General features: G+C 44.7%; 1 protein-coding gene across 1 annotated transcript; it reads left to right on the forward strand.

Annotated features, from left to right (window-relative positions):
- Positions 1-1330: 1330 nt before the first annotated feature.
- On the forward strand, positions 1331-23646 carry ARSF (arylsulfatase F). Its single transcript, XM_047076338.1, has 10 exons — positions 1331-1341; positions 2343-2492; positions 4136-4257; positions 5537-5659; positions 8410-8833; positions 13122-13258; positions 17167-17301; positions 19053-19215; positions 22766-22887; positions 23279-23646. Exons 1-10 carry the CDS (start codon positions 1331-1333, stop codon positions 23644-23646), a joined length of 1755 nt encoding a protein of 584 aa, XP_046932294.1.
- Positions 23647-27978: the final 4332 nt, after the last annotated feature.

The raw sequence follows: 27978 nt of genomic DNA on the forward strand, positions 1-27978 counted from the left end.
CCAAAGGACAGGATCAAACAATGACTCTTCTGGAGGAGGGCTGGCCTTTTTCATCTTGATGAATCATTTTGGTGCCAGTCACAGATAAGAACACTCAGTTACTGCAAGGAAGGTTGCAAGTGTTTCGCTGACTGTAATTCCCCCCCTCCCTTCCCTGGACTTGTATCAGGAGATGCAAATCAGGGAGGCAAATCAGGTTGCCTCATTTGTGTCTCACAAATCTGAACCATCTGGGTGGGCAGAGCGTGGACCGGCCTCCCCATCACAGAGACAGGTGGTAAGAGGAGGCTGCCGTTCAGCTAAAGACTCCAGGCGGCTGCTGAGGAGAACCAAGTGTTCTTCAAGACCTCCTTCTTGTTTTGTCCCAGACATCAGGTAGACCACACTGTGGACCGGTGAGTCAAGGAAGCTTTGTGAGGCTGCACGCGTGGGACACTTCCCACTTCTCGCTTAGCTTCTGTCATCATGGGCGGAGGTGGGATTTTGGACACCCCTTTGGCTGACTCTTCTCTAGAACCCAATGGACCAGCTTAGGCATTGAAAGGTTGATTCCAAACCAGTGTTTGTTTGAGTCACCTTCTCTCCGTTCTCCCTGCTTCCTTTCCATTTCTTAGCCAACGGCTCGTTCTCTGTGGTCTCTGGTGGCATCTCGTTAGGGGCAAGACGGATTGATAAAGGAGGTGGTTCTTATTATGTTCTCCATATTATTTTAAGTACAAATTGGAGTAATAGCTTGCATGTGGGAGATGGGTATCTGTTTTCTTTCACTGCAATATATTTCGCTGTTGTATCATGTGCTTATCATAGCTCCCACCCTCTTTATACGCAAGGATTAGCTATTCATCGGTTACCGTAGAGTCGTATGAATTTGCGCTGACACAAAACCAAAGTAGTAGCTTCATTGAAGTAATTACCTCTCTTCAGGGGACCCAAATTCATCCCACCTAGACGTTCTGAGCATAAGCCCTTGTGTTCAGCTGCTCCTCAAGACTCTACTGCCATCCAGACGTGTTTTAGTAAAGCTTTAGAGACTAAGCCAATTGTCTCAAGACGCAGAAAGAAGCAGGTAGACCCAGGACTTGGCACCTAAGGATGAGCTCCTTAAAAATAAACTATGAGCAGTAGGTCATTAACGATGGAAAGGTCATATCTTGATAGATTTGGAAAACCAGTTTGAAATGTTGGAAAAAGAAATAATGGCTTTGTAATCTCATGAGGTTTTCATAATGGGGACTCATGTAATGAGTGTGGCAATAACACATGTTTATGTTTTTCAGCACATTTTTCCTCTGGCCAAAGAAAATAATAGGAAGCCACTCTGCACTGTATCATGAAGCTCAGGTGAGGCAAGTTGCTGTTGTGCAAGTGTGTTGAATCTAATGGACACTCTGGGGACATCTGTGGATTCCCGAGATTTATAGATTCTGTTATTTATAGGTGACAGCCATTCCTGGGTAGGGTTGGCCATAGATGTCTACACTGATGTTCTGGATTCAGTAAGTCTAAGACAAAATAGGTGAAATGATGTCAAAACAGGATGCGAGAAAAGCAACTCAATATGGCTAGTGTTGTTTCCAAGTGTTTATACAAAGGTTTTGGGAGCAGAGGAAGGTTAGTGACCATTTGTCTCCTCCCTCACAGAGGAAATCTTTGAGGTGGGTCTTCAGACATGAATAAAAACCAGACGGAGATGATACAACTAATAGTTCAAGCACCCAATATTCATTACCTGCTAATTGAGTAGGGACCCGGTGGGAAGGATATTATATATTTCTCCGGGAAAATGGGGATTTTGTTGGGGACTGAGCAAAATCGTGAAGCAGACTAAACTAGTCTTTAGATTCCAGGGTGCTCCTTTTCCACCATTCAGGTCTTCAACCATGTTCTCCCTTCTCCTTTGCCCTGGGGTTGGTTTCTCTTTGTTTGGCTTGCTGTTTTCCTTCCCTCCAACCAAATATCCCTTCAGCAAAACTCTGTGCCCACCCGCGTTTGAATTCCAGTGCAAAGGAAAGTCGGCGGGCTCCTTCTTCCAGGGATGTGATCTCAGGAGTTTTACTGCCCCTGACGTAAACAATGCTTTGTCTTCAAGTAAATGATTTCAGACTTCATGTCCTGGAGGAGCATTTTGTGTGTGTGAGCAGGAAACCCAGGGGAGCCTCTCTTTGCGCGTTGCGGGTCCCATTCGACAGTGGCAGTCAATGCTTGGGAGGAGACATTCTCGAGGCTCGCCTGTTCCTCTGGAGATTGCCTGGTCTCCCGTGAGCCCCGCTGCATTCACGGGGACGCGGTAATGGGAAGGAGCTCTTGAAGCCATCCTTGTAAAATCCATTGTCCCTTCTCAGGATCCTCGCCATCGCTCTGTCTTGGACGTGTTTACTCCTAAGCCCACGTGGGGCCCAGGAGGTGCATGAGGACAAGCCGAATATTGTCCTGATGATAGTGGACGATCTTGGGATCGGTGACTTGGGCTGCTTTGGCAATGACACGATGAGGTATGGTTTCGAGTTGAGCTGTGCTGTTTCACTTGTTGTCTAGGCTTGGGAGGTTGATAACGTTTTATGACCACATCATGTGGAAAACCAAACTCATGGGATGGAATTTGCCTTTAAAAGAAGCCAATAGGGGCGCCTGGGTGGCGCAGTCGGTTAAGCGTCCGACTTCAGCCAGGTCACGATCTCACGGTCCGTGAGTTCGAGCCCCGCGTCGGGCTCTGGGCTGATGGCTCAGAGCCTGGAGCCTGTTTCCGGTTCTGTGTCTCCCTCTCTCTCTGCCCCTCACCCGTTCATGCTCTGTCTCTCTCTGTCCCAAAAATAAATAAACGTTGAAAAAAAAAATAAATAAAAGAAGCCAATAACATTAAAATCAGGACCGTCTGGACTTGAATCTTGATTCTGCACTTACTGGTTCTGAAATCTGGCACAAGTCACTTGACTTCTGTGTGTCTTTCTTATCTTTCTTAGCGGTCAAGCGTGCAGGTGAGCAGTATACAGGTGTGGGCTCACATATGCAAGGCATTTAGAGTAGTTACCTACCATGTCATGAGCCCTCTGCGATATGCACTTTTTTATGATGAGCGACGATTTTGATGCATACTTTTTCTCGGCGGGACTGGACGTTGCCCCCTTCCTAATTCTGGAAGCCAACAGACCTTTTACAGTGAGGTGCTTGTATTGTAAGAATGGGCATTCTGAAGGAAAAAATTGTACATGAAATAGACCCAGAGCTTTGTGGTAGGCAACAAAACAAAACACGTAGGCTTAGGAGTGCATCAGGGCAAGACGTGTGAAGTCTATATGTGGAATTCAACAATTCCATGTTGTCCCATCTTCTCTCTTATGAAGAAAGCCAGGTCTCATTACATTTTATTGGCTTCCAGCCAGAGGGCTGTCTCTCTTCTGTACAGTCTGTCTGATTTTCTGCAACCTCCACACACCTTTCTAGGGAATCATGAGGCAGAGGTTGCAAACTTTGTCTGGAGCAAAGACGTCTGTCTACAGAACCTGTGCATTGAACTTGTCGTTGGGTCTATTAGTTGCTAGGCATAACTAAGGTCTGTAAGTCATTAGCCTTAATTCATCAGCCCATAAACACAGACGTTTTTTTACATATATTTTATTTTAAAGAAATTTTAATGTTTATTTATTTTTGAGAGAGAGAGAGAGAGAGAGAGAGTGGGGGAGGGGCAGAGAGAGACACAGAATCCAAAGCCAGCTCCAGGCTCTGAGCTGTCAGCAGAGGCTCCGATGCAGGGCTTGAACCCATGAACCTGTGAGATCATGACCTGAGCTGAAGTCAGATGCTCAACTGACTGAGCCACCCAGGCGCCCCAATTTTACATATATCTTAAAAGGCAGTGCCATTAAATGTACTCATTGAATATATGCAGTAGATACCACATTGCAGAACCAAATTCTATCGACTGTGCAATACACAGCCACTGCCTAAAACCTCAGCTGTATTTTCTCCACGATGTGGGCAGAAACCAGGAAATTAGGCGCTGTGTGCAGTTACTTTTTCTCTGATTCTGAGCTCAGGGAATCACAGCAAACAGAGCTGTTGGTTTCTGTCTCTCTCTCTCTCTCTCTCTCTGTCCCCTCTTGTCCCCTCTGCAATTCCCCTCTGTCTCTCTTTCCAGGACTCCTAACATCGACCGCTTAGCAAGGGAAGGCGTACAACTGAAACACCACATCTCTGCAGCGTCAATGTGCACCCCAAGCCGGGCCGCCTTCCTCACGGGAAGATACCCCATCCGATCAGGTGTGTAGATGGACGCATCTCTGCTACTCTCTGTGAACATGTTAAGCCACGAGGAAGTGAGTAGGCGACTAGGTCATTTCGAAAAGTTTGCCCCAAAGAGGGCAGACACACGTCCGTGCACACACAGCTGCCGACATGTGTGTGGAAAGCACTGCTCTCCTAGTCAACCCAAGCCCACCCCGCTTGGCTGAGTTATGTCTATTCACCTAGAGTTGAATGTTTCTCCTCGGTGGCCTGCAATCGGGCGTAGGCAGGACTTTCCATCCCAGGGCAAGAACGAGAAGCTGTCTCAGAAGGACTTAACGTACAGAACACGCCTACGCTAATCCGGGCTGTCGTGAGGATGTCCTAGCACAATGTCTCAAACGTTCAGCACCCATTTCAACCATTGTATGGATGCAACAGGCTTTGCTTATCTGTCCCTTGATTGACTAACCACTGGATTGTTTCTGGCTTTAGGCTCTTACGAAAAGTTCTGTGGTGTACTTGCCCAGACACGTGTTTGACTCATTTTCAGATCTTTTGAGGTTGATGATATCTGGCTTAGCGGGTGCTAGGGCGCATCAGGTCCAGTGAACGTTAAACTCTTTATTCTTTTTTTCGTCTTGTAGTAAACTTCTATGTGATTTGACTCTCTTTTTTCTTCTGTGCTGCTCACTTTATGTAAATTCGGAGAAGTTCAAAACCTAGATGTCCACTTGTCCCGGATGCCCCAGTGTCAGGTTTTTCACAGACATTTGGCTTATTCGTCTTTTCTACAAATACTAAAACTTATTATCAGAAACACACACACACACACACACACACACTGTACGATTTCAGGTTTTCGTGATTTCATTTTTTGGCTCTTTTCATAGGGTTTCAGGTTTTCGTGATTTCATTTTTTGGCTCTTCAACCGACACAGTGATCCCCCTGCCAAGAGTAGGCCTGTGTTAGTGGTTCAGTCACGCGTGTCTACTGAAATGACACCCTGTCCTGTTGTAAATTTGCAAGAGGCTACGTGTAGAGTGTTATTTGAGTGGTGTGCTTGTGCATATCTGGTAGTGTCGTGCGTGTGCGTGCAAGCGGGTAAAGGGATGCGTCATGGGGCCCGGTGTGAGTTCTGTCCGCGGGACGTGATTTTCCTCGCCCACGTGATGGTTTTGTTGATCCTCTCTCATCATGTCTGCGTCTTCCAGCTCCTGAACTCCCCGTGACTCCCTCTCCTCTCCATCTCACGGGGACCTACTCACTGTGCGTCCCTTCTGCTTTTTGCTTTTCTTTTCCCATCCCGTGTAGGAATGGTTTCTAACAGAGTGAGCCGTGTGATCTCCACACTCGGAGCTCCTGCTGGACTCCCTCGCAATGAGACAACATTTGCAGCCTTACTGAAGAGGCAAGGGTATAGTACGGCACTGATAGGTAAGAAGCGACCACGGGCATGCCTCGTTTACCCAAAGGAACAATCTGCGTCGTTCTATGCTCGATGTGGTTTTCTTGGAAACCCTTTGTTTCCAAAGGAGCATGCATCTTGGCTGTGGCAGAGAAGGCCCTCCGTGTGATATCGACTCTATCGATAGACTTAATCTATCATACGGTCTTTCCCAAGGAAACGTGTTCCCTGCGTCCTCCAGAATTCTTCGTCATGCTTTGTTCACCTGGGACCATCTGCCCTAATGCCCCCTGACCAACACACACACTTCTTCCTAAACGACGCCCGTTCACTCTTTTCAGACAGAATTCAGGCATGACAGAAGACCGCTTCCCACCACACCCCCAGTCCTTGCCAGATGGCCACCCCACGTGCTTCTGTATAATCCTGTGTTCTTCGTCTTTGCACAGAACTCTGTACGATACTGTGATTTCTACATTATTCTCCGCAGACGCTGGAATACGTCATCCCATTCACCACACATCACTTGTGAAATGTGACAAGCTCTCTCAAGAACACACAAATAGCTTTATGCATCAACTAATGACTCCATAAACTAATGACTCCGTAAAAAAGTCTATGCCCTATAACCATCACCCAAATAGAAAAAAAAATCTAAAAACTGACTTTTGAGAAATGTCAACACCCTGTATCTGTCACCCCAATCAAGTGCAGCTACGCCTACTGTCTTTATTTGAGAGCCTGGGTTTCAATTGGCTTGAGAATAACATCCTAGTTTAAAGTTTATTTATTTATTTATTTATTTTGAGAGAGAAAGAGAGAGAGAGAGAGTGAGAGAGAGCGAGAGAGCAGGGGAGAGGGGCAGAGAAAGAGGGAGAGAGAGAATCCCAAGTAGGCTCTGTGCTGTCAGTGACGGTAAGATCATGACTTAAGCCAAGAGTTGGACGCTTAACTGACTGAACCACCTGGGTATCTCCAGAATAACATGCTATTTTCTTTTCTTTTCTTGTCTTTTCTTTTCTTCTTATTTATTATTGAGAGACAGAAAGAGACAGAGCATGAGCAGGGGAGGGGCAGAGAGAGGAGGAGACACAGAATCGGAAGCAGGCTCCAGGCTCTGAGGTGTCAGCACAGAGCCCGATGTGGGGCTCGAACTCACAAACTGTGAGATCATGACCTGATCCGAAGTCAGACACTTAACTGACTGAGCCACCCAGGCGCCCCTAACATGCTATTTTAAATTGACTTTTGTAACTAATTTGACATTGATCAGAGAAGACAGTCTTCATGGAGGTGCAGGACAGGAAAGCCTGGGCCAGTAGTCCTGGTTCTCATGTGCTTAGTCCCTCAGGTGCTCTGAGATGTGAATCTGTGCATCCTTCATGAGGCCCTAACTCCATGGGGGGAACCATTAACGGTTTAGTGGATACACATGATCAGATTCTGTTACAGTCCTCATGTTAACAGGACAAACATGGATCTTTTTGTTACCATTCAAAACGTGTGGCAAGTTTTATCAAATAAAGTTCAGTGAAGTTTAGTGGGAGACTCTGGGATTTCCAGCCAGCCATCTATCCAACCATCTATTCATGCATGCCTGGTCCATTCTCCATCATTTATCTATATCTACTAACTATCTGTCATCTATCTATCTATCTATCATTCTATCTATCTATCCATCTATCTATTCTCTGTATCTATCTGTTACCTGTGTGTCCATCCATCCATCCACCCACACATCCACTCATCTATCATATACCTATCTATCCACCTATGTATGCATATATACATTACCCATCTGTTTGCCATGATTTTATTTGTATTTATCATTATCTATCTATGTACTATCTCCACCCACCCACCATCTAGTCATCATGTATCATTTATCTTACCTCTATCATTTATCTTTATGGCTATAATTTACATCTATCTATCTAATCTATCCATCGTCCAACCATGCATCCATCTATCCATCCATCATATCCATCCATCCATCATATCTATCATCTATCTACCCATCGTATCTATCTATATATGTATCCATCCATCCATCCATCCATCCATCTATCCATCCATCATATCCATCCATCCATCCATCCATTCATCCATCATATCTATCCATCCATCATATCTATCTATCCATCATATCTATCTATCATCTATCTATCTGTCTATCTTTCTAATCTATCCATTGTCCATCCATCCATCCATTCATCCAACCATCTATCCATCTATCCATCCATCCATCATATTTACCTATATATCCATCCACCATATCTATCATCTATCTATATATGTATCCATCCATCCATCCATCCATCCATCCTTCATATCTATCTATCTATCTATCTATCTATCTATCCATCCATCCATCATATCTATCTATCCATCGTCCGTCCATCCATCCATCCACCCATACATCCATCCATTCATCTGCCACTCATGTATCCATCTATCCATCTTATATCATATGTATCTCATCATCTAATATCTATTTATCTACTTACCTACTCACCTGTCTATCCATCATCTATAGTCTACACTGACTCTCTCATGTCTTCATCTTTGTGGCTATGACTTTTTTCCTTCCTGTGAATGAGAAACTGCCCAGTTCACATCCTTGCTGCAAACTCACAAGTGTGTTTTCCTCCCTTTAATTTTCATCCTATTTGGTCACTCACAACCAGGTCTTGACACAGATTTTTGTGCAGTAAAGAAGTCACGCGGTGTTGGTGGCGTGTGTGCATATTATGCATTATTTGTCTGTTTGTCATTTCAGGCAAATGGCACGAAGGCTTAAACTGTGATTCCCGACATGACCACTGCCATCACCCATATAATTATGGGTTTGATTACTTCTATGGCATGCCATTCACTCTCGTTGAACCTTGCTGGCCGGATCCCTCGCGTGACACGGAATTAGCCATCGGGGGCAAAGTCTGGCTGTGCATTCAGCTGGTCGCCGTTGCTGCACTCACGGCTGCCTTGGGGAAGCTGAGTCGCTTGATCTGTCTTCCCTGGTCCTTCATCTTCTCCATGATTCTTTTTATTTTTCTGCTGGGCTACTTTTGGTTCTCCAGTTACAAATCCCCTCTGTACTGGGATTGCCTCCTCATGCGCGAGCACGAGATCACTGAACAGCCGATGAAGGCAGAGCGTGCTGGTTCCATCATGGTGAGGGAAGCGACTTCATTTATGGAAAGGTAAAGGTCATTTTCTTTCAAAATCCATGTATTTTAATGGATTTAACAATGAGTATTTTAAAGAAGGAGTCTTTTTAAAACATATATATACATATATATACATATATATATATTTTTTAACATGAAATTTATTGTCAAATTGGTTTCCTTACAACACCCAGTGCTTATCCCAACAGGTGCACTCCTCAATGCCCATCACCCACTTTCCCTCTCCCCCACCCCCCTATCAACCCTCAGTTTGTTCTCAGTCTCTTATGGTTTGGCCCCTTCCCTCTCTAACTTTTTTTTTTCTCCTTCCCCTCCCCCATGGTCTTCTGTTAATTTTCTTAGGATCCACATAAGAGTGAAAACAAATGGTTTCTGTCTTTCTCTGACTGACTCATTTCACTTAGCACAGCACTCTCCAGTTGCATCCACATTGCTACAAAAGGCGATATTTCATTTCTCATTGGCACATAGTATTCCATTGTGTATATAAACCACAATTTCTTTATCCATTCATCGGTTGATGGACATTTAGGCTCTTTCCATAATTTGGCTATTGTTGAGAGTACTGCTATAAACATTGGGGTACAAGTGCCCCTATGCATCAGCTCTCCTGTATCCCTTGGATAAATTCCTAGCAGTGCTATTGCTGGGTCGTAGGATAGATCTATTGTTAATTTTTTGAGGAACCTGTACAGTTTTCCAGAGTGGCTGCACCAGTTTGCATTCCCACCAACAGTGCAAGAGGGTTCCCGTTTCTCCACATCCTCGCCAGCATCTATAGTCTCCTGATTTGCTCATTTTAGCCCCTGTGACTGGCATGAGGTGATATCTCAGTGTGGTTTTGATTTGTATTTCCCTGATGAGGATTGACGTTGAGCATCTTTTCATGTGCCTGTTGGCCATTTGGATAAGACAGGAGTCTTTTAAAAACCATAAGAGAATGAGTGTTTTTTAAAAATAAAAGGTGATGGCTTGAACAACGTTGACTTAAGAAATGGAATATTGCTAGTCAGGGCTAGACAATACAGTAGTGCGTGTTTTGGAGTTCACATGGACTCTTCAGGAAGTGCCTGAGGAGGTGGTATCTCATTTGAGCTCCTCTTATCTCTTATTAAAATCACAATATCTCTGTTAGCCTCGAAATTCAGATTTGGTCATACCAAGCAGGTAGACTCACACTAGACTGAGACTTACAAAACTGGCTTATTAATTTGCAATGCATATTGTTTGTATATTAATGTACAATGGGAAATGTATTTGCCAGGAAACAGTAGAGTAAGTTGGCCATTGCATTTTTTTTTTCCTGTTAGGGAAAAAAACTTTTTGAGAGGTTAAAATCAGAGGGCTTATCGCTGAGCATGTGATACATAGGGATTTTATTCAGCTTAGAGCAGTGGTGATCATTAGAAAGTCCTATGCATCCCGAACATAATCACTGGAAAGTTTTCAAGGGAGCCACATTTAGAAACATCTAGCTGATGGATCTTTTTTTTTTTTTTTTAATTTTTTTTTCAACGTTTATTTTTTTGGGACAGAGAGAGACAGAGCATGAACGGGGGAGGGGCAGAGAGAGAGGGAGACACAGAATCGGAAACAGGCTCCAGGCTCCGAGCCATCAGCCCAGAGCCTGACGCGGGGCTCGGACTCACGGACCGTGAGATCGTGACCTGGCTGAAGTCGGACGCTTAACCGACTGCACCACCCAGGCGCCCCTGATGGATCTTTTTTTAGAAAAAGGCTGTGAACACATTTTTTCTCACCTTTTGTCTTTACTGATCACCATCCTGGGGTCTGGGCTTCAATGACAAGTACACATTTAGTGATGACATTAGATGTACAAGCCCATGATAAGAAATAGGGTAATGGGCATTAGTTCAGGGTGGTATCAGTCCAAACTGTAGGAACCTTCCAATATATCAGGGAAGCCATACTTGAGAAGACATGTTAACTAAATCCTGAAAGGTAAGCAAGAACAAGATGAACAAGGGGCCAGGCATTCCCAAATGAAGCTGAAGTAGAAGGAAGATAGGTCCTCGGCTAAGCAGGGACACACAGAACGCAAGTGCCACTCTGAGAAACTTCGGCTGCCATGAGATATGGAAACGCAAAGAAAGGGAAAAAAATGAATTAAAAAAGCAGTCGTGCCATGGTGAGTTGGATTAGGCTAGTGTGAAATGGAATTCCCTAGAACCTTCACATCCATCTGGAAGCCCAGAATCTGATGTTACTTTGGAATCGGGTCTTTGGAGATGTGATTTGTGAAGATGAGGTCATCACAGGGTAGGGGTCTGTAAGCTGGTGTGTTTGACTGCCCTGTAGAGTTGATTGGTGATATAAAGGATCTTGGGCCATGTGTGGCTAGCTTTGTCCTTACCCCATAGGCCACGAGGACACAAAACAAATGTATACTCTCAGAGAGAGAGAGAGATCAAACCGTCTTTGCCTTGTAGATGCAATGCAATGGCTGGTTTCATCAGGGCAAACGCCTTATTCCCTGGTAACTTCCACATGTGCAGAGGCATAGATGCACAGAGGGACACACTGGCAGGTTGCAAGGTGGGTCCGTCACACTGAGAGCTCAAGATGAGCGATTCTGTTCCACTCATGCTGTTGCTTACCATTTACATTAGTACGTCAGGAACAAATGCTGGGGTGTGGAAATGGACTTCCATCACCAAAACCTGTGCTGAGTTTCAGAAGGTCTATACGATCTATCATGGCACCATGTCGAAGGGGAATGGGGACCCGAAGATTCGGAAGCCATTCTGTTGACTAGCGATGTGGCCGTGAACAGGTGGCATAGATTCGAGATTGCTAGAGACCACTTTTATCTGGATTCTCAGTGTGTGAGTTTCCTCTGGCTGCTGGAACACATTTCCGCAAGTGGGGGTGGCTCAGAGCGTCACAGATTTGTTATTTGATGGTTCTGGAGGTGAGGAACCCCAAACTCATCTCATGGCACTGAAATCAAGGCTTTGGGTGGACGAGCTCATTCTGGGAGGCTTTAGGGAAGAGTGTTCTTTGTTCCAGGTTGGAGAGACTGCAGACTTTCCTTGGCTTATAGCTCTCTCCCTGCATCTCTGCTTCTGTTACCTCCTACCCACATCATGTTTGTCTGATTTTGTCCTTATTGCCTCCCTCTCGCAAGGAACCTTGTAATTGCACTGGGTCCACACCCAGATAATCCAGGATTATCCACCCACTGTCCCAGGATCCTGAACCTGATTGCATCTACAGATTCCCTTTGGCCATGCAAGGCGGCGTCTGTATAATCTCATTCTTCACTAGCACATGTAGCAGCTTCCTTGGGCTCCAAGGACAAAGTGCCAGAAACGGAAGGGCTTGAAACAGCAGAGACGTACTCTCTGTGAGCTGTGGACACTGGAAAAGTCCCAAAGGAAGGTGTCAGCTGGGCTGTGCTCCCTGCGAATGTCGTGAGGGGAGCATCGTTCCTGGCGTCCTCTAGCTTCTGGTGGCTGCTGTCGGTGCTGGGTGTTCCTTGGCGTGTCCCTCCGTGACCCCGACCTCTGCCTCTGATTTCCCAAAGCCTCCTTCCCCTGTGTGCGTTCCATGTCTGTGAACCATCCGTTTCTTTGAAGGACACCTGTTCTTGCATTCTGGCCCCACCCTACCCCGGGATGACCTCATCTCCACTAATTACATCCCCAAAGACTCCATTGGCAATGCCATGACATTCTGAGCTTCCAGATGGGCATCACTTTTGGAGGGACGCCAGCCATTCTGCCCAGCTCACCACGGTGCAACTTTATGATGATGATGATGATGATTTCATTATTTCCCCTCATGACATGTCGTCAGAGGAGAAATTTCCCAAAGACTGGCATTTGAGTCGTGCACTGCCCTGTTTAGCTGAGGACCTGCCTTCCCGGAGGATCGTCAGGGCTCGAAGTAGGTCAGCCTTGTCTTCTCTGTCCTCACAGGAAGGGCCAAAGGTGTGGGGACAGCTTGCCAAGATGTCTCTGTCCGTGCTTGCTCGTGGGTTGCGAAAGAGTTGGCATCCCTTGGGTCTGTTGGATGTGACTCTGGCCTGCAGATTTCGTCAGCCCTGGGAAAGCGTGGGGCTGTGCCAGGCGGGGTCACTGAGGACTGCAGCCGTCCCGCAGGTGTCCCCGGGGGCGGTCCGGACGCTGGGGGATGCTGGAGTCCAGGGCAGCCACAATGCCGCCTGGTGCGTGCATCCCCTCTCTTAGGGCAGGCAGAGGAGGGACGGTCTTGCTAACTGTGGTTCCCTTTCCCGGGCTTTGCAAACTCGCGAGCCGCGTCATTGATGTGTCCTCAGGCACCGTGAGGGACCGTTCCTTCTTGTGTTCTCCTTTCTGCACGTCCACGTGCCGCTTCCCACGACCACCAAGTTCATCGGCACCAGCAAGCACGGCTTGTATGGGGACAACGTTCAGGAGATGGACTTCATGGTGGGTAAGTGGCACAGGACGTAGGGACACGGGAAGCCCGGGCTTTGATAGTCGAGGACAGCCTCATGCGGCCCCCCGGCCAGCCTCGACGACGCCACAGGTGCCAGCCCTCGACAAACTTCCCACAAAAGCACGCTCAGTGCTTCCCCGTCAGTGCGAGTCCCGGTGTTTCTGTCACACGTGTATTAGTTGGCACATCAGGTTCAGGGTTTCCTCCGGGGAAACACAGAAACGCACGCGAGGCTGGCCTCCCCGGTGGGCAGCACGAAATGGATTTCGGGGAACAGAGAGAGACGCCTTGGAAATCAAGCTTGTCAATTCACAGTCTTCAAAATACAGAAATGATTGAAACATTATTAGAAATAGAAATAGTATTGAACGAAATACAGGCACACAGGTCTGTGTTTATGCAGGCATACGTATGTGTGTGTGTGTGTGTGTGTGTGTGTGTGTGTGTCTGAAACTAACTCCAACTGAGGATGGGGTCAGTAGAAACAAAAAAAAGAACAAAAACAAATTCCATTTGCTTTAATATTGTAAATCAATACAAAGTGTTCGAAATATCTAAGCGTGGGTACTCATGGGCCGTGTATATGCTGTCTGTCCAGGCAGACGTGAGCTTTCAGGATAAATAATCACGTTTCCATATGTCATTTCAGAAATAGTATAAAAAAAAGTTTATTTTTCTCCAACAGACCCATCCTGGAAACTATATCAAAACCCCAAATCCCAAAAATCTCTGATCTCCGTGTTACAACGTTTTCTTTGTTAGGTTTTCTTGGTTTCCGCCTGTAGGAGTCTGAGGGCTTACAGGATGCATTGGAAGAACCTAGCCATGTTTCCTCGTCTCCCTCCATATAACTTCCTGCCCTACACCACCTGCCACTTCACAGGTGTTTGGAAAGCTCCAGAAACTCCCCACCCCCACGCCATCTGGCTTCCTGGTTCCTCAAACCTGCCTAGAGGCTTTCAATGCAAATAACATCCCTTACTCCACCCAGGGGCAATCCTCTGGTTGGGTATCCAAAATGAGTCCCAGAGAATTTAGTAGTTCAGAGCAGGTTCACGGAGAACGGGAGGGGACGGTGAGAGTCCAGGGTGAGGTGGACGGATGGGACAGGTGACCAGGAGGAGAGGCTTGGCTGGCCCTGCGTGCAGAGCAGTGGTGATGGCTGGGAGTGGGTTATGGGTTGGGTGTGTTGGGCAGGCCCCCTGGGCAGGGCGGCAGGAGCCCAGGAGAGGACACAATTGTCTGAGAAAGTCATACGCACACACACATCTCAGGACAAGTCACAACATGCTCATTTAAAGCGTAAATGGCATCTGGGTGGTTCAGTCAGTTATGAGTCCGACTCCTGGTTTCGGCTCTGGTCATGATCTCATGGTTCGTGAGTTCTCTGCTGTCTGCACAGAGCCCATCTGGGATCCTCTGTCTCCCTCTCTCTGCCCCTGCCCCACTTGTGCTCGCTCTCTCAAAAATATAACAAAAAAAAATCATGAATTAGGGAGTAACCATGAAAATACATGATGTCCAACATCAACTTAAATATATACTTCACATATATAATATGTAACATAAAATGTAATGATATAACATGTACATAGATCATTAGTAATTGTATATGCTGTACTACATAATACAACAAATGCATGTATCATCAGTATATTATATTATTAATAGCATGCTAAATTAATAAGTACTATAGCAATAATATATAATAATATAGGCATTAAGATAACATATAAGATATTGAGGGGCACCTGGGTGGCTCAGTCGGTGAATGTCCGACTTCGGCTCAGGTCTTACGTTTCATGAGTTCGAGCCCCTCGTTGGGCTCTGTGCTGACAGCTCAGAGCCTGGAACCTGCTTCGGATTCTGTGCTCTGCCCCTCCCCTGCTCACACTCTGTCTCTCTCTGTCTCAAAAATAAATATTTTTTTTTAAATTTTTTTAATGTTTTTATTTATTTTTGAGACAGAGAGAGACAGAGTATGAGCAGGAGAGGGGCAGAGAGAGAGGGAGACACAGAATCCGAAGCAGGTTCCGGGCTCTGAGCTGTCAGCACAGAGCCCGACACGGGGCTCGAACCCACGGACCGTGAGATCATGACCTGAGCCAAAGCCGGACGCTTAACCGACTGAGCCACCCAGGCGCCCCTAAATAAACATTAAAAAAGATACTGAGATCATTATATAGTATACTCCTAGTATAGAATTAGTGTAATAGTATATTTAGTTTATTATGCTTATATATATATGTATATACTCTAATATACATGTACATACATAAATACGTGACAGTGTTTCTCTGTTAAAAATGCACACCAAAAGTAATACTTTCTCTTTATGTTAAAAATAATCCATTTCAAGATACAGTGGGTGATAGGCTACTATTCATAGTAGCTCCAATACCCATTATCAATATATACAAATATGTTCAGAAAGTAGGTGACCACATTGAAGACACCTGACTCATACAAGAAGACTTTCACGAATGGAAATATACCAGGTTCTGGGTGGGCACAGTGACTCTTATAAAATATTAGTGATTCCAAAATTAATATTGAGGCCCAAGTCGAGTCTACTGAAAGTCTTAATTACTCTTACGTGGCGAGCCCTCCTTACCAAGTGCCTGAGGGACATCTGACAGGACACCAGTTGAAGGAAAGTGTCAAGTCTTAGTTTTATGGTCGCAAAGAAAGCACTATCGAAAATAAACCTTAAAACACTAAATGACGTGCAGAAGATTTGACTTTCAGATCAGGGATGCTGAAACAGGAAGCCGCAAAGACGGTCCAATGAGGAGGAGAATGTAGGAGGGAGGTCACTAACGCACAGTGGCAGGGATGGGATGCGTCAGGCAAAATTGGTGTTGGGGGTTGCATTGAGCTCCCCCCCACCCAAAAAAAGGTCCACGTTGTAAGTGCTGGAATCTGTTACATGCGACAGTGTTTGGAAATAGAGGCTTTGCAGATGGAATCAAGGTATGGTGACGTCATAAGAGTGGGTGCTTGCAAGAAGGGACAGGTGACCTTGCAAGAAGATAAGAGGTGGGAACACAGAGACCCACAGAGGATGTGTGTGCCGTGTGAAGGCCCAGACATGTGCACATGTGCGCACACACACACAGACACACACACACACGGATCACAATAGCACATGAGCACAGAGCTAGTAAAACACAGGGAAGTCACGACACAGGCAAAGAGCGCTGGGCCTCACGAAATGCCAAAAATGTACCCAAAAGTAGCATGCCTCAGGCTCCTGGCAAACAGAGGAACAATTAGCATCAATGTAATATTTCATTCCTGAATAAAGGAGTCCATGGAAATCAAGAATAGAAACAATGACGCCCCCAAAAGAAAAATCAGCAAAAGCAAAACATGACTTAGGGGTCACCTATATAAATGTTGGCATCTGCATCACAAAGTCTTTAAAAAATAAATACGATTAAGCAATAATATAGCAGTGGGTAATAGTAATGATAATAAAAAATAAATCAATTTTTATTAGTAATGTAACATAATCGCCCATCCAACATGAGATGTGGAGGAGGAATTGAGAAGAAGTTCACAACCACACACTGTTCTGGAGCTCACACTATCACCTACCGTAAGCGGGGCGCGTCGTGAATGAGAAACATTTTTGCAATGACTCCCGCAGAAGCAACACAGACTAACATTATAGCCCAAAGCTCATCATGACGTTCATTACACGTGTCCCTTTTCTTTTCTTTTCTTTTCTTTTCTTTTCTTTTCTTTTCTTTTCTTTTCTTTTCTTTTCTTTTCTTTTTTTTCTTTCTTCTTTCTTTCTTTCTTTCTTTCTTTCTTTCTTTCTTTCTTTCTTCTTTTCCTTCCTTCCTTCCTTCCTTCCTTCCTTCCCTCCTTCTTTCTTTCTTTTTTTACTATTTCAGGCAAGCTTCTTGATGCCATTGATGATTTTGGTGTGAGGAACCATACGCTCGTCTACTTTACATCAGACCACGGCGGACATTTGGAGGCACGGGTGGGCCACGCCCAGCTCGGGGGATGGAACGGAATATACAAAGGTGAGGAGGGGGATGGTGAGCCGGGTCTGGTTGTAAGTAAGCTCTCTCGTGCTCATGATAATGGAAATCTGTGAACTGAACCGACTGATGCATGAAAAAGTGAACAAGTTCATTTTGTTTGGCTCTGGGTAAAATAACATGCTAACCAAGGAAATTGACCTTAAGTTTGCCACGATTTCTGGGGAAATTAGCCCCAGGGTTGGTACTCTGCTGAAGGGGCATCTAGAAATCTGCCTGCCTGGAAACCCTGTGAGGTTATAAAGTATTACCATAACCATGTGCCTTTGCACAACTCTGCCAATGAACTGAATATCTATCTACTCATTGATTACATTTATAAGGCTGTCGAAAGAAGACTCGACATGGAAAAATCTGGTAGCCAGGGTATGGAGGACAAAAAGCAGAGGCCCCTGGGTTATGAAGGAAGATTCGGTGCTGTCTTGTAAGGATATGGCTTAGCACACACAAAAGCAAGCATGTCTCCGGTTGTGTCATTAAATGCACAGGTAACGACTCCTTGTCCTGATGGAACATTTAGTGCATGAAAACACATTCCATTAGGCCATGTTGTCCTGGTCTGTATAATACGTACCCTGGTGTGAAGAGAAAATTGTCTGGAAAATGTTCAGTACGTGTTAGCATGGGTATTGAAAGGCAGTTCAAAGTGTTTTCCAGAGGAAAATATTAATGATATTCATGCTTTCTTATTGAATGCAGAATAACTGAATCTATAATTGTATGAACGATAATAATACAGATTCAGTAGGAAATAATGTTTTTGTGTGCATAGGGTCGTCCCTGTCTCAGTCTAGCTGTGGGGCATCAGTGCACAAGTGAAGTGCACGCTTAGGAAATCAAATAAATCCCATAAGGAAATTGGGATTTCAATTTCAATTTCAAATTCTTGAAATTCTATTTTTGCCTATGAGGATATTTTTTAAAAATCTCCATTTCTGAACATGCTGTGATTGAGTAATTTAATGAAATAATAAGAATCCATGAACACCGTAAGATGGCCATTCTCCCTGGTTTGCTCAAGGGAATCCTGGTTTATGCCTGTTGTCGCGGGGTCATTGCTGACGCCTACGCGCATTCTCTAGAATGCCCTGGGTTGGGTAATAAATTTGCATAAATCCATACTATTCCATTCAACGTGTGTTCATGCGTTCTGGATTCAGCAGTGACCAAAAGTAATGAATCCCTGCCGTCAGGGAATTTACGTTGTCGTGAAGGGTGGCATACCAGGAAAAAGAAAAGAATGAGTAAATTCTAAGATATGTTAGTAAATCTACAAACAAAAAAAAAGCCTGAAAAAATTCTAGGATGGGGCTGTCATTTGATCAGAAGTGTGCCTGCAGAAATGACAGAGAGAGTACCTCTGGAGCAAAGGTGTGAAGGCGGCTGGGGCCGAGAAAGGTGTATACGTGGGGTAACAGCCGTACAGGCGAAGGCAATAGCCAGTGCTAATACGCCATATTGAATGTGATCAGTTATTCAATCGAACACCTATCAGCAGCCCAAGGAAAAGGAATTGCATGGACACGTACCGGTGACCCGTTCAGAGTTCTGCACAGTGCTGGCTCCGAGCAATCGTCCGTGCTATTAATTTTTAAATTCATTTGAGTACATTTTAAATACATCTGAATACATTTAAGTATATTTTAAATAGTAGAAATACATTTCAAATACATTTTTAAACACTTTTGCCCCCACGACTGTTTTACCTGGACGTCTGTCGCCTCACCCTGTAGGTGGGAAAGGCATGGCCGGCTGGGAAGGTGGAATCCGCGTCCCGGGACTGGTCCGCTGGCCGGGAAGGTTACCAGCTGGGAAAGTGATCGAGGAACCGACGAGTATGATGGACGTTTTCCCCACGCTGGCGGCCGTGTCAGGAAGCACGGTCCCTCAGGACAGGTGATGTCATACCGTCTGTTCACGCCATTGTGGTTCTCAGAGCGTTCGGGACACAGGCAGCATACTCTGTCTCAACACGTACCTAAAAGATGTGGGTTCGGGCGTGGCTGTGTCTCTTGAACATCATGGGTGCACAAGACACTGGTCTCAGACACCGTGCGGTTTTCACTGGGGAGGTTTGGGGATGAGCACGTGGTAAAACGCTCCTCCGTGCAAGAGACACAACAGTCCCCTGGATTCTGCTGCTCAAGGTCCCGAGGCTGATGTGAAGGTAAGACGTTGCATGGATACTCGAATGCTTATCGTGATTTTCAATCCCACCAGGAGGAGACCCTTCCTACTGAATCCTAACACTCCCTGGAGACAACGGACCGAGGCAACCTTGCAGGCGCCTTTTGGATAGTTTATTCTAGCGGCTCCAACCCACTGACACGTCTTCATCATAAGCCCAAAGACTGATTGTAATGTTTCCATATTCACCTAGTTCTGAAGGAAAGTAAAATAAATCCCAAAGCAAATTAGAAACAGCAGCAAAGAAAGACCAACTTATTTTTTTTTTAACCTTCATTTTAGGGAGTAATAGGACTTATTGAGAATTTATACAAAATAGGAACAGAATACAATTCTGGTCTCCTAAGAAATATATTTATTGATTTGAGCTAAATGATCCATTATTTTTAGAGAGAGAGAGAGAGAGAGAGAATTCAAAGCAGGCTTCAGGGGCTCTGAACTGTCAGCACAGAGCCTGATGTGGGGCTTGAACTCACAAACCACGAGATCATGACCTGAGCTGAAGTTGGGTGCTTAACCAACTGAGCCATCCAGGCTCCCCTAAATGATCCATTTTTTTTTAAACCATAGAAATATTAGTGAAGAAATAGTGGTTTTTTTTAAAGTAGGCTTCATGACCAGTGAGGAGTCCAACACGGGGTCTGAACTCAAAAACCATGAGATCAAGACCTGAGCTCCTGAGTTGAGATCAAGAGTCGGACACGTAACTGACTGAGCCACCCAGGTGCCCCTGTACCTTTTTATTTAATTGAGCTGATCACAGTCATAAAAATAATTTTCTAAGACATCAGTGGGGTGCACTGACTTTGGGACATTGGTATAATCTATATATTGGACTCAAAGTGTTCTGCAGAATTACAACCCCAAGAAATATTGTCCTCTGATCTCTGATTAGGATTTCCTTCATAGAATTGATTTGCTTTTTATTTTTTGCAGAATTAGTTCTAAAAACATCTTCTCTTTATTCCCAGTACTTTTTTTACTCTTCAGTGGAAAACTGAGCTGAGAGGCTCCATGAGATTCTGAAAGGCATGTGTGCTTTGGAGAAAGAAACTTGGCTTTTATGATGAAAGTTGCATTGGATGTTTGCACAGAGGTCTTTGGGTAGACATCAATTTTTATTTCTTTGGAGTAAATGACCAAGAGCAGGAAATCTGGGTCATAGTATCAATAAATGTTTATGAGAAACTCTCAGATGGACTTTCAAAATGGCAGCCCCATTTGGCATTCCCACTAGTATGATTTCCAGTGGCTCCACATTCTTGGCCACACTTGCTATGGCCATTCTTTTCCATCTTATATAATAACGATGCAGTTGAATCTGATCATGCTGTTAATTTGTGTTTCCCTAAGGACTAATGGTGTTGGACACATCTCCATGTGCTTATTGGTCCATCCGTGTCCATTCTTTGCCAAGTGTCTGTTCCAATCATTTGTCCATTTTTGTTTTGTTAAACTGGGCATTTTATTTTCTTCTTGTTGAATTGTAAGAGTTCTTTATATATTAGGAACACAAGTTTTTCATCAGATCTGCATTTTGCCAGTCCTATCTTCCGTTCTGTGGCTTCTGTTCATTCTCTTAGCTTGTTATTTTAAAAGCAGTTTTCAATTTTGATAAGGGTCAATTTACTTTTTTTTAATTTTTGAAATTTAAAAAAATTTTTTTGTAAATGTTTGTTGTTTTTTTTTTTTTTTTTGAGAGATATTTCATGCACTCAAGCAGGGCAAAGGCAGAGAAAAGAGAGAGAATCCCAAGCAGGGTCCATGCTCAGCACAGAGCCCGATGCTGGGCTTGATCCCCCCCAATTGTGAGATCGTGACCTGAGCTGAAACCAAGAGTTGGGTGCTTAACCAACTGGCCATGCAGGCACCTCTTTTGTTCTTTTACAGATTGTAATTTTTGTAGTGTATCTAAATCGCATTTTTCTATTCAAAGGTCACAAAGACTTCCTGCTATGATTTCTTCTTGTGTGTGTGTTTTTTTTTTTCAGTTTCAGGTTTTACATTTAGGCTTATGGTCCATATTGAGATGATTTTTTATATAGTGTGAGGTATGGGTTGAGATTTATTTTTCCTGCATTTAGATATTTAATCGTTCTAGTGACATTTATGGAAAGACAGTTCTTCCTTGACTAGATAACCTTGGACATTTGTTGAGAATCAACTGACCGACATATGTGTTGGTCTGTTTCTTGGATGTCTCCTGTTCCACTGATTCATATGCTCACCCTTATGATCTTACTACACTGGCTTGATTAGTCTTTCTTTGTACTAAATTTTGGAATGATTTAGTAGGAATCCTCAAACTAGTTCCTTCTTTTTAACCATTATTTGTTCGTTCTCCCATGTAAATTTTAGAACATGTTGCTCACTTTGTGCAAAAGACCCTTTAGGGATTTTGGTTGAGTTTGCATTAAATCTATAGATCAGCTTGTTGAAAATTGACATCTTAACAATTCTGCGTCTTCCAGTCTATGGACATTGTACATCTCTTGGACATTCAGTTCTCTTATCAGATGTTTTGTGGCTTTGGGACACAAAATTTTAACATTGGAAACTGTGTTTTGTGATGCTGTAGTGAATGCTAGTTTAAAAAAATGGATTTCCTAGGTGTTCGTTGCTAAGATATAGAGATAAAATTCTATCCTTGTGACCTTGCTAAACTGAATTAGTGTACAGTAACTCTTAAGGGATTATCAACACAGGTAACCATTGTATCTGAGAATAAAGAGAGTGTTCATTCTTTCATGATCATTTTTAGGATTATCTGACACTTATTATTGCATTTCTTATGACAAGGTAGGTTTTATTATTACTGTTTTCTAACATGAGGTAGAAGATCCTTTTTTCTAATATAAGAGAAAAAGTATAAGATTTTTTAGAGGTTCTATAAGATTTCCTGTAAAAGTAGGAAGGCAATTGCACATGAAATTGTGATTTGGTTGTATTTTGTTTGTTTGTTTGCTTCTTTGAATGCTTATTTTTGAGAGAGAGAGAGACAGCAGGGGATGGGCAGAGAGGTAGAGAAAGAGAGAAAGGGCAGGAGAGAGTCAGAGAGAGAGAGAGAAAATCCCAAACAGGCTATTGCAGAACCTGATGTAGGGCTCGAACTCATGAACCGCGAGATCATGACCGGAGTCGAAATTCAAGAGTCAGACGCTTAACTGATGGAGCCATCCAGGCGTCCCATGAATGTCATCCTTCAAACAGCCCTGTGGTCAGCTTCCCCTTGCCTGATGCCCTTTGCGTGTGTTTGCAGGGTGATCGATGGCCAGGACCTCATGCCTTTGCTTCAGGGAGATGTCGAGCGCTCAGAGCATGAGTTCTTGTTCCACTACTGTGGTGCCTTTCTCCACGCAGCACGCTGGCATCCAAAGGACAGTGAGTACATGAGCCCCTGCTTGCTATGTACGCCAAGATTATAGCCACTCAAGTCCATTCTCAACACTTTGTTGAGACAAGTCCATTTATTCTAGGGTGGCCACTGAAAACACCTTCTTTGAAATCATTCTAAGAATCACTGTCTTTAGAAAGGTAGAGGGTCATCTATAAGAAATAATATGTTTTGAGATGCGAAACGTGTGACAGATTCCAAGGATATATAAAATTATACCAGGGGAATCTGATTTCTTAGTGTTGTTCTAAGGATGGAATGACATTTAGCCTTAACCTGTGGGCAAGGAGGAAGGACAGGGAAAATGCCTGAGAAGGTAGAACACAAGATGGGTTGGCACATGGGTTGGATGTCGCTGACGTGTCTTTTCTCGTCCAGGTGAGGCAGTGTGGAAGGTTCATTACGTGACACCTGTGTTCCAGCCGCCAGGAGCTCAGGGCTGCTATGAGACCCAATATTGCCGATGTTCGGGAAAACTGGTCACCTACCATGACCCTCCTCTGCTCTTTGACCTCACAAGGGACCCCTCTGAGTCCACACCTCTGACGCCAGACACGGAGCCCTCTTACAATGTGGTGATCCAGACGGTGGCCAGTGCTGTGAAGGAACACAAGAAAAGCATCATTCCTGTCCGGCACCAGATTTCCGAATTGAATCAGGGCAACATATGGCTAAAGCCTTGCTGTGGGGTGTTCCCATTTTGTCTGTGCGACACAGAAGGGAACACATCTGCTGTGGGCGCATGAGGAAAAGATTGAGCACAGGCAGACAAAGTCAACCGATCGTGGCACCTGCAAAATTTCAAGGAAGGAATTGGAGAGCCCATGGGTTCGTCTTCTGTTCCAGATTACTAAATGCCCATTGGTGGTGATGCTATCTGTCAACTTCTTCTCTGTTCTTGGGGATAAATGTGTATCTAGGTCCTGTGCGCACCATTGATGGGGAAACAAACAAAAAAATCAACCATTAAAGAATAATCATTGAAATTATGATTGAATTTGTATTGAGTCATTGAAATAATTGGGTAGTTGAAAAATAATATGGATTAAATAATAATGCGTTGAAAGGAACTAGTCTAAAGTACCCGTAGGCTGCTGAGCCAACGGATTTATCTTCATCCACAGAAACTGAATGGGGAGTAGTCCATCCAAGGCTTGGGAGGGGCAGGTGCGTGGATTTCCCCCTGAGGATGTGCCAGAGATTTGATGGAGTCTAACTTCCCCTCCATGATTTGAGTAGGAGTCCTTGCACGAGTTTGCTTGGGCTGCCTTGATAGATCGCCACAATCAAGACATCTGCACGGCTGTGCTCCCTCTGAAGCTATGGGTGGAATCCTTCACTGCTTGGATCTGTCCCAGCTTCTGGTGGTGGCCACAATCCTCAAGGTCCCTCGGCTTACAGACATATCGCTCTGGTTCCCGTCAACGTCTTCCTACGGTCTTCTTCCCTTTCTGTGTGCCTGTCCCCAAGCCCCCCTCTCTTTAAAAGGAAACCTGTCATTGGATTCGTAAGACGTCATCTTAACATCTGCATAGATCCTATTTCCAAAGAAGGGAACATTCACAGGTACCAGGGGTTATGACGTTCACATAACCAATAATAAACCAATAAATAACCAACCGGGGCTTGGAAATTGTTGAGTCACATGCTCAAGAGAACACACCCCAAGTCCCCATACACAACTATCAAACACAAATAACCGTGTTAATATCGGGTATTGTTTGTCTCCTGAGTGATCTCAGGCAGCCTTCTTGGACTTTATTAGTTCACGAAAGGATTAGTTACACAGGCTGCATCATCTCTCTAACACTGCTTGTCCTAAGACTTCCAACACATCCTGATTTTATGACACATCGTACGAGAAGATTCATTTTCAATTTAGGATGTCACAGAGGAGAATCGGAGCACTTTAGCCTGAGAAGGATCTTCTGAGACCTTCTCACCAAGCCCCCTTATTTTATGGGTGAAGGAGACAGAGTGGGGGGTGGTTAAAGGGATTGACCAAGAAAGGCTACATCCCACACTGACCAGGGTGACCCACTCCAGACTGCAGGTTGGTGACACAGGATTCAGGAGTGCTCTTAGGTCCCAGCTCTGTTTCTTCTATGTCCCCAAGTCACACATTGAAGTGAAGGCTGCAGGAAAAAGCAAGCCATGTATAGTCAAGGACACCTTCCCATCCTGCACAGTGGTATCTGTAGAGTCGAGACAAATCGTGTACAGAATTCAATAGCAGTTGACCTTGTCCCCAGCCATGTGTCTTTGGCCCACTTATGGCTTCAGTGTCTCTGTGTATAAAATGTCAATAATAAGGATGCCTGGGTGGCTCAGTTGGGTTAAGTGTCCGACTTTGGCTCAGGTCATGATCTCATGGCTTGTGGGTTTGAGCCCGGCATTGGGCTCTGTGCTGGTGACAGCTCAGAGTCTGCAGCCTGCTTTGGATTCTGTGTCTCCCTCCCTCTCTTCCCCTGCCCCACTCACTCTCTGTCTTTTTCTCTCTTGAAAATTAATAAACCGGGGCGCCTGAGTGGCTCAGTTGGTTGAGCGTCCGACTTCGGCTCAGGTCATGATCTCGCGGTCCGTGAGTTTGAGCCCCGCGTCGGGCTCTGTGCTGACAGCTCAGAGCCTGGGGCCTGTTTCAGATTCTGTGTCTCCCTCTCTCTCTGCCCCTCCCCTGTTCATGCTCTGTCTCTCTCTGTCTCAAAAATAAATACACGTTAAAAAAAATTAAAAAAAAATAGAAAATAAATAAACTTAAGAAAAAAAAGAATGTTAATTAAAAGATGCAGGTAACAACCACACTCACATCACAGGACTTGCGTGGAGATTCCCGGAGGACTTAGCACCCGGTCCCACACAGACTGCTAGGTAAATAGTTGCTTTTCGATGAGCTGTTTTGAAGATACCTTAAAATATGTGGGTTAGAATGTAAGGCATGTCATAGATCAAAATGGTGCATGTCTTGGCCACTTGTCAAAAGGGCCATTGGTTAACCATTGTCCCAGATAGAGTTATAAATCATAAAATTGTCTCCACATATATACTGATTTAAAAGTGTTTTTTCCTGAGTTGGTATTGTGGAAGCTACACCTTCTTTTCAATATTGCCAGGAAACTAAAAATGCTATAAAAATTATTTTATACATAAAAAAATTCTTTTTCCCCCATTCTCAATACCTAATAATTTAAGCTTTCTTGAGTGTTAGATGCTTTTAATCATTAGATTAATTTAACCACAAGGGGGCACACTGATATAGCTGTGTGCATCCCTGACTCAAAATTCCTAAGAAACAACTTTTTAAATGTATACACATCTTTCATTTAAAAAAAACCAAAAAGCATAAGTTTCAACTCCATTCCCGAAAAAGGAATTTGCAAGGCATGGACCCCGTTTTCAATGTTTCCCCTCTGATTGGATCAAGACATTCACCCCCACCTGCTTTGTTCATGTTAAGACGTAATTATGTTACAAGGTAAGATGGGGGGTGGGGTGTGTGGTTATGATCACACATTTTCTGGTAAGAATAGCAGAAAGCAAAAAATTAAAGAAACACAGTCAGACCTAGAGACAATACTCAGCATGCATACTTCACCATCTGGAATTTTCTAAGCAATCACACGTTGATCACAACTACTATTTGTGATGTGTTTTTGTTCATCCATCCTGAGTATGGTGATGCATTCATCAGACACCTGGAAGAATCCCGACAAATGTGGACCAAAGATGCATCGTTTCTCTTGTCTTGAGACCCTCCTGTTCCAGGGATGGGGCGAAAATGATAATTTGAGGTGGGATATGCGTGCAAGTGATTCTGATGTTTTGTTGCCCTCACCATCTACTCTTCCAGTCTTGCACATAGCGTGTCTAAGGAAACGGTGGACCTACCTGCAATGGCATTTTAGACTCAAAATCTCTCGTGGAATGTGACTCCGGATGCCCTGGGGTTTCTGGAGGAAATCCCAACTTGGATGGATTGATAGACAGTGAAGACCTGTAGGGTTAGCATTATGTGGTGTCTGGGGCTCCACCCCAGCCTCTGGCCAGAGTGAGTGTCCAGAACATGGTGGGAGGTAGACTCAGCCCAAGTATCCCAGAAGGACAATGTCTATGGGACATCTGGATTCCTCGGGGACAAGGATGTGGTGTGAGGGACAGTTGTCCAGCCATCACACCCCCAACGTGGAGCCCAACCTGGGGTTTGAACTCATGACTCAAGACCCTGAGCTAGGATCCAGAGTCGAATGCTTCACCGACTGAGCCACCCAGGTTCCCCCCTTTCCCACTGCAGTTACATAAAAGGCAAGCAAAGCTTCCGCCAGGAAAATGCAAATATCCCCTCATGCGTCTCGCCCCTGTGTCCTTTCTTAACTGTAAAGAAATGTTTGTTTCCTTTTAGCAGAATTTTACTCAGCGATCCAGACGCCCTGTCACCCTGAGGGACCGTTCCGAAAACCCAGTTGCAACAAACACGTATAATTGGCATATTTGCAAAGACAGGCTTTGTGCATCTAAACCTACCTCTGTAGGTTCTCAGTCTGAGTAATAATGCCATAACCACAATCAGCCTGGGGGGCCTCCTCCTTTGGGGTCAGGATGTGCTATGTCAGTTGAGGGGCACACTGCAGAATTAAAACCCTGGGCTCCTTCTTTGGAAATCCTAAAGGATGTGGGGACAGGGAGGGCAGGGCATTCAGCCAGGCGGGCCATTCCTTGGGGGAGGGACTAGCGTGTGACAATATGGGTCAGGCATCAGGAAGCTGGCCCTGATTGCTGGTGATTTCCCTGAGAGTCTCTTCTGGGACAAGCTTCGCGCTTATCGAAGGCATCTCTGAAATTTTAGGTAGTATTGGATGAGTGTAAACCTGTCCCTAATCTCTGGATGTTTAAGATAAGAGCTATGTTTAGGTTGACGTTGAAGGATAGGGAGGACCTGGCTTTGAAAGGAACCAGGCGTGGAGGAAAAACATAGGACTAGGGGTGGCGATCAAAGCTGGGTGGCTAAAACTGAGCCACAGGACACAGGGACAGGAGAAGAGAGGGTGGTTGCCCCAGGTTGTGTGGGCGGTGATGGCCTGCCC

Source organism: Lynx rufus, unplaced genomic scaffold (assembly GCF_022079265.1).
Source record: "Lynx rufus isolate CCGP_SWC_20201006 ecotype Redwood Valley unplaced genomic scaffold, mLynRuf1.p SCAF_14, whole genome shotgun sequence".
NCBI lineage: Eukaryota > Metazoa > Chordata > Mammalia > Carnivora > Felidae > Lynx > Lynx rufus.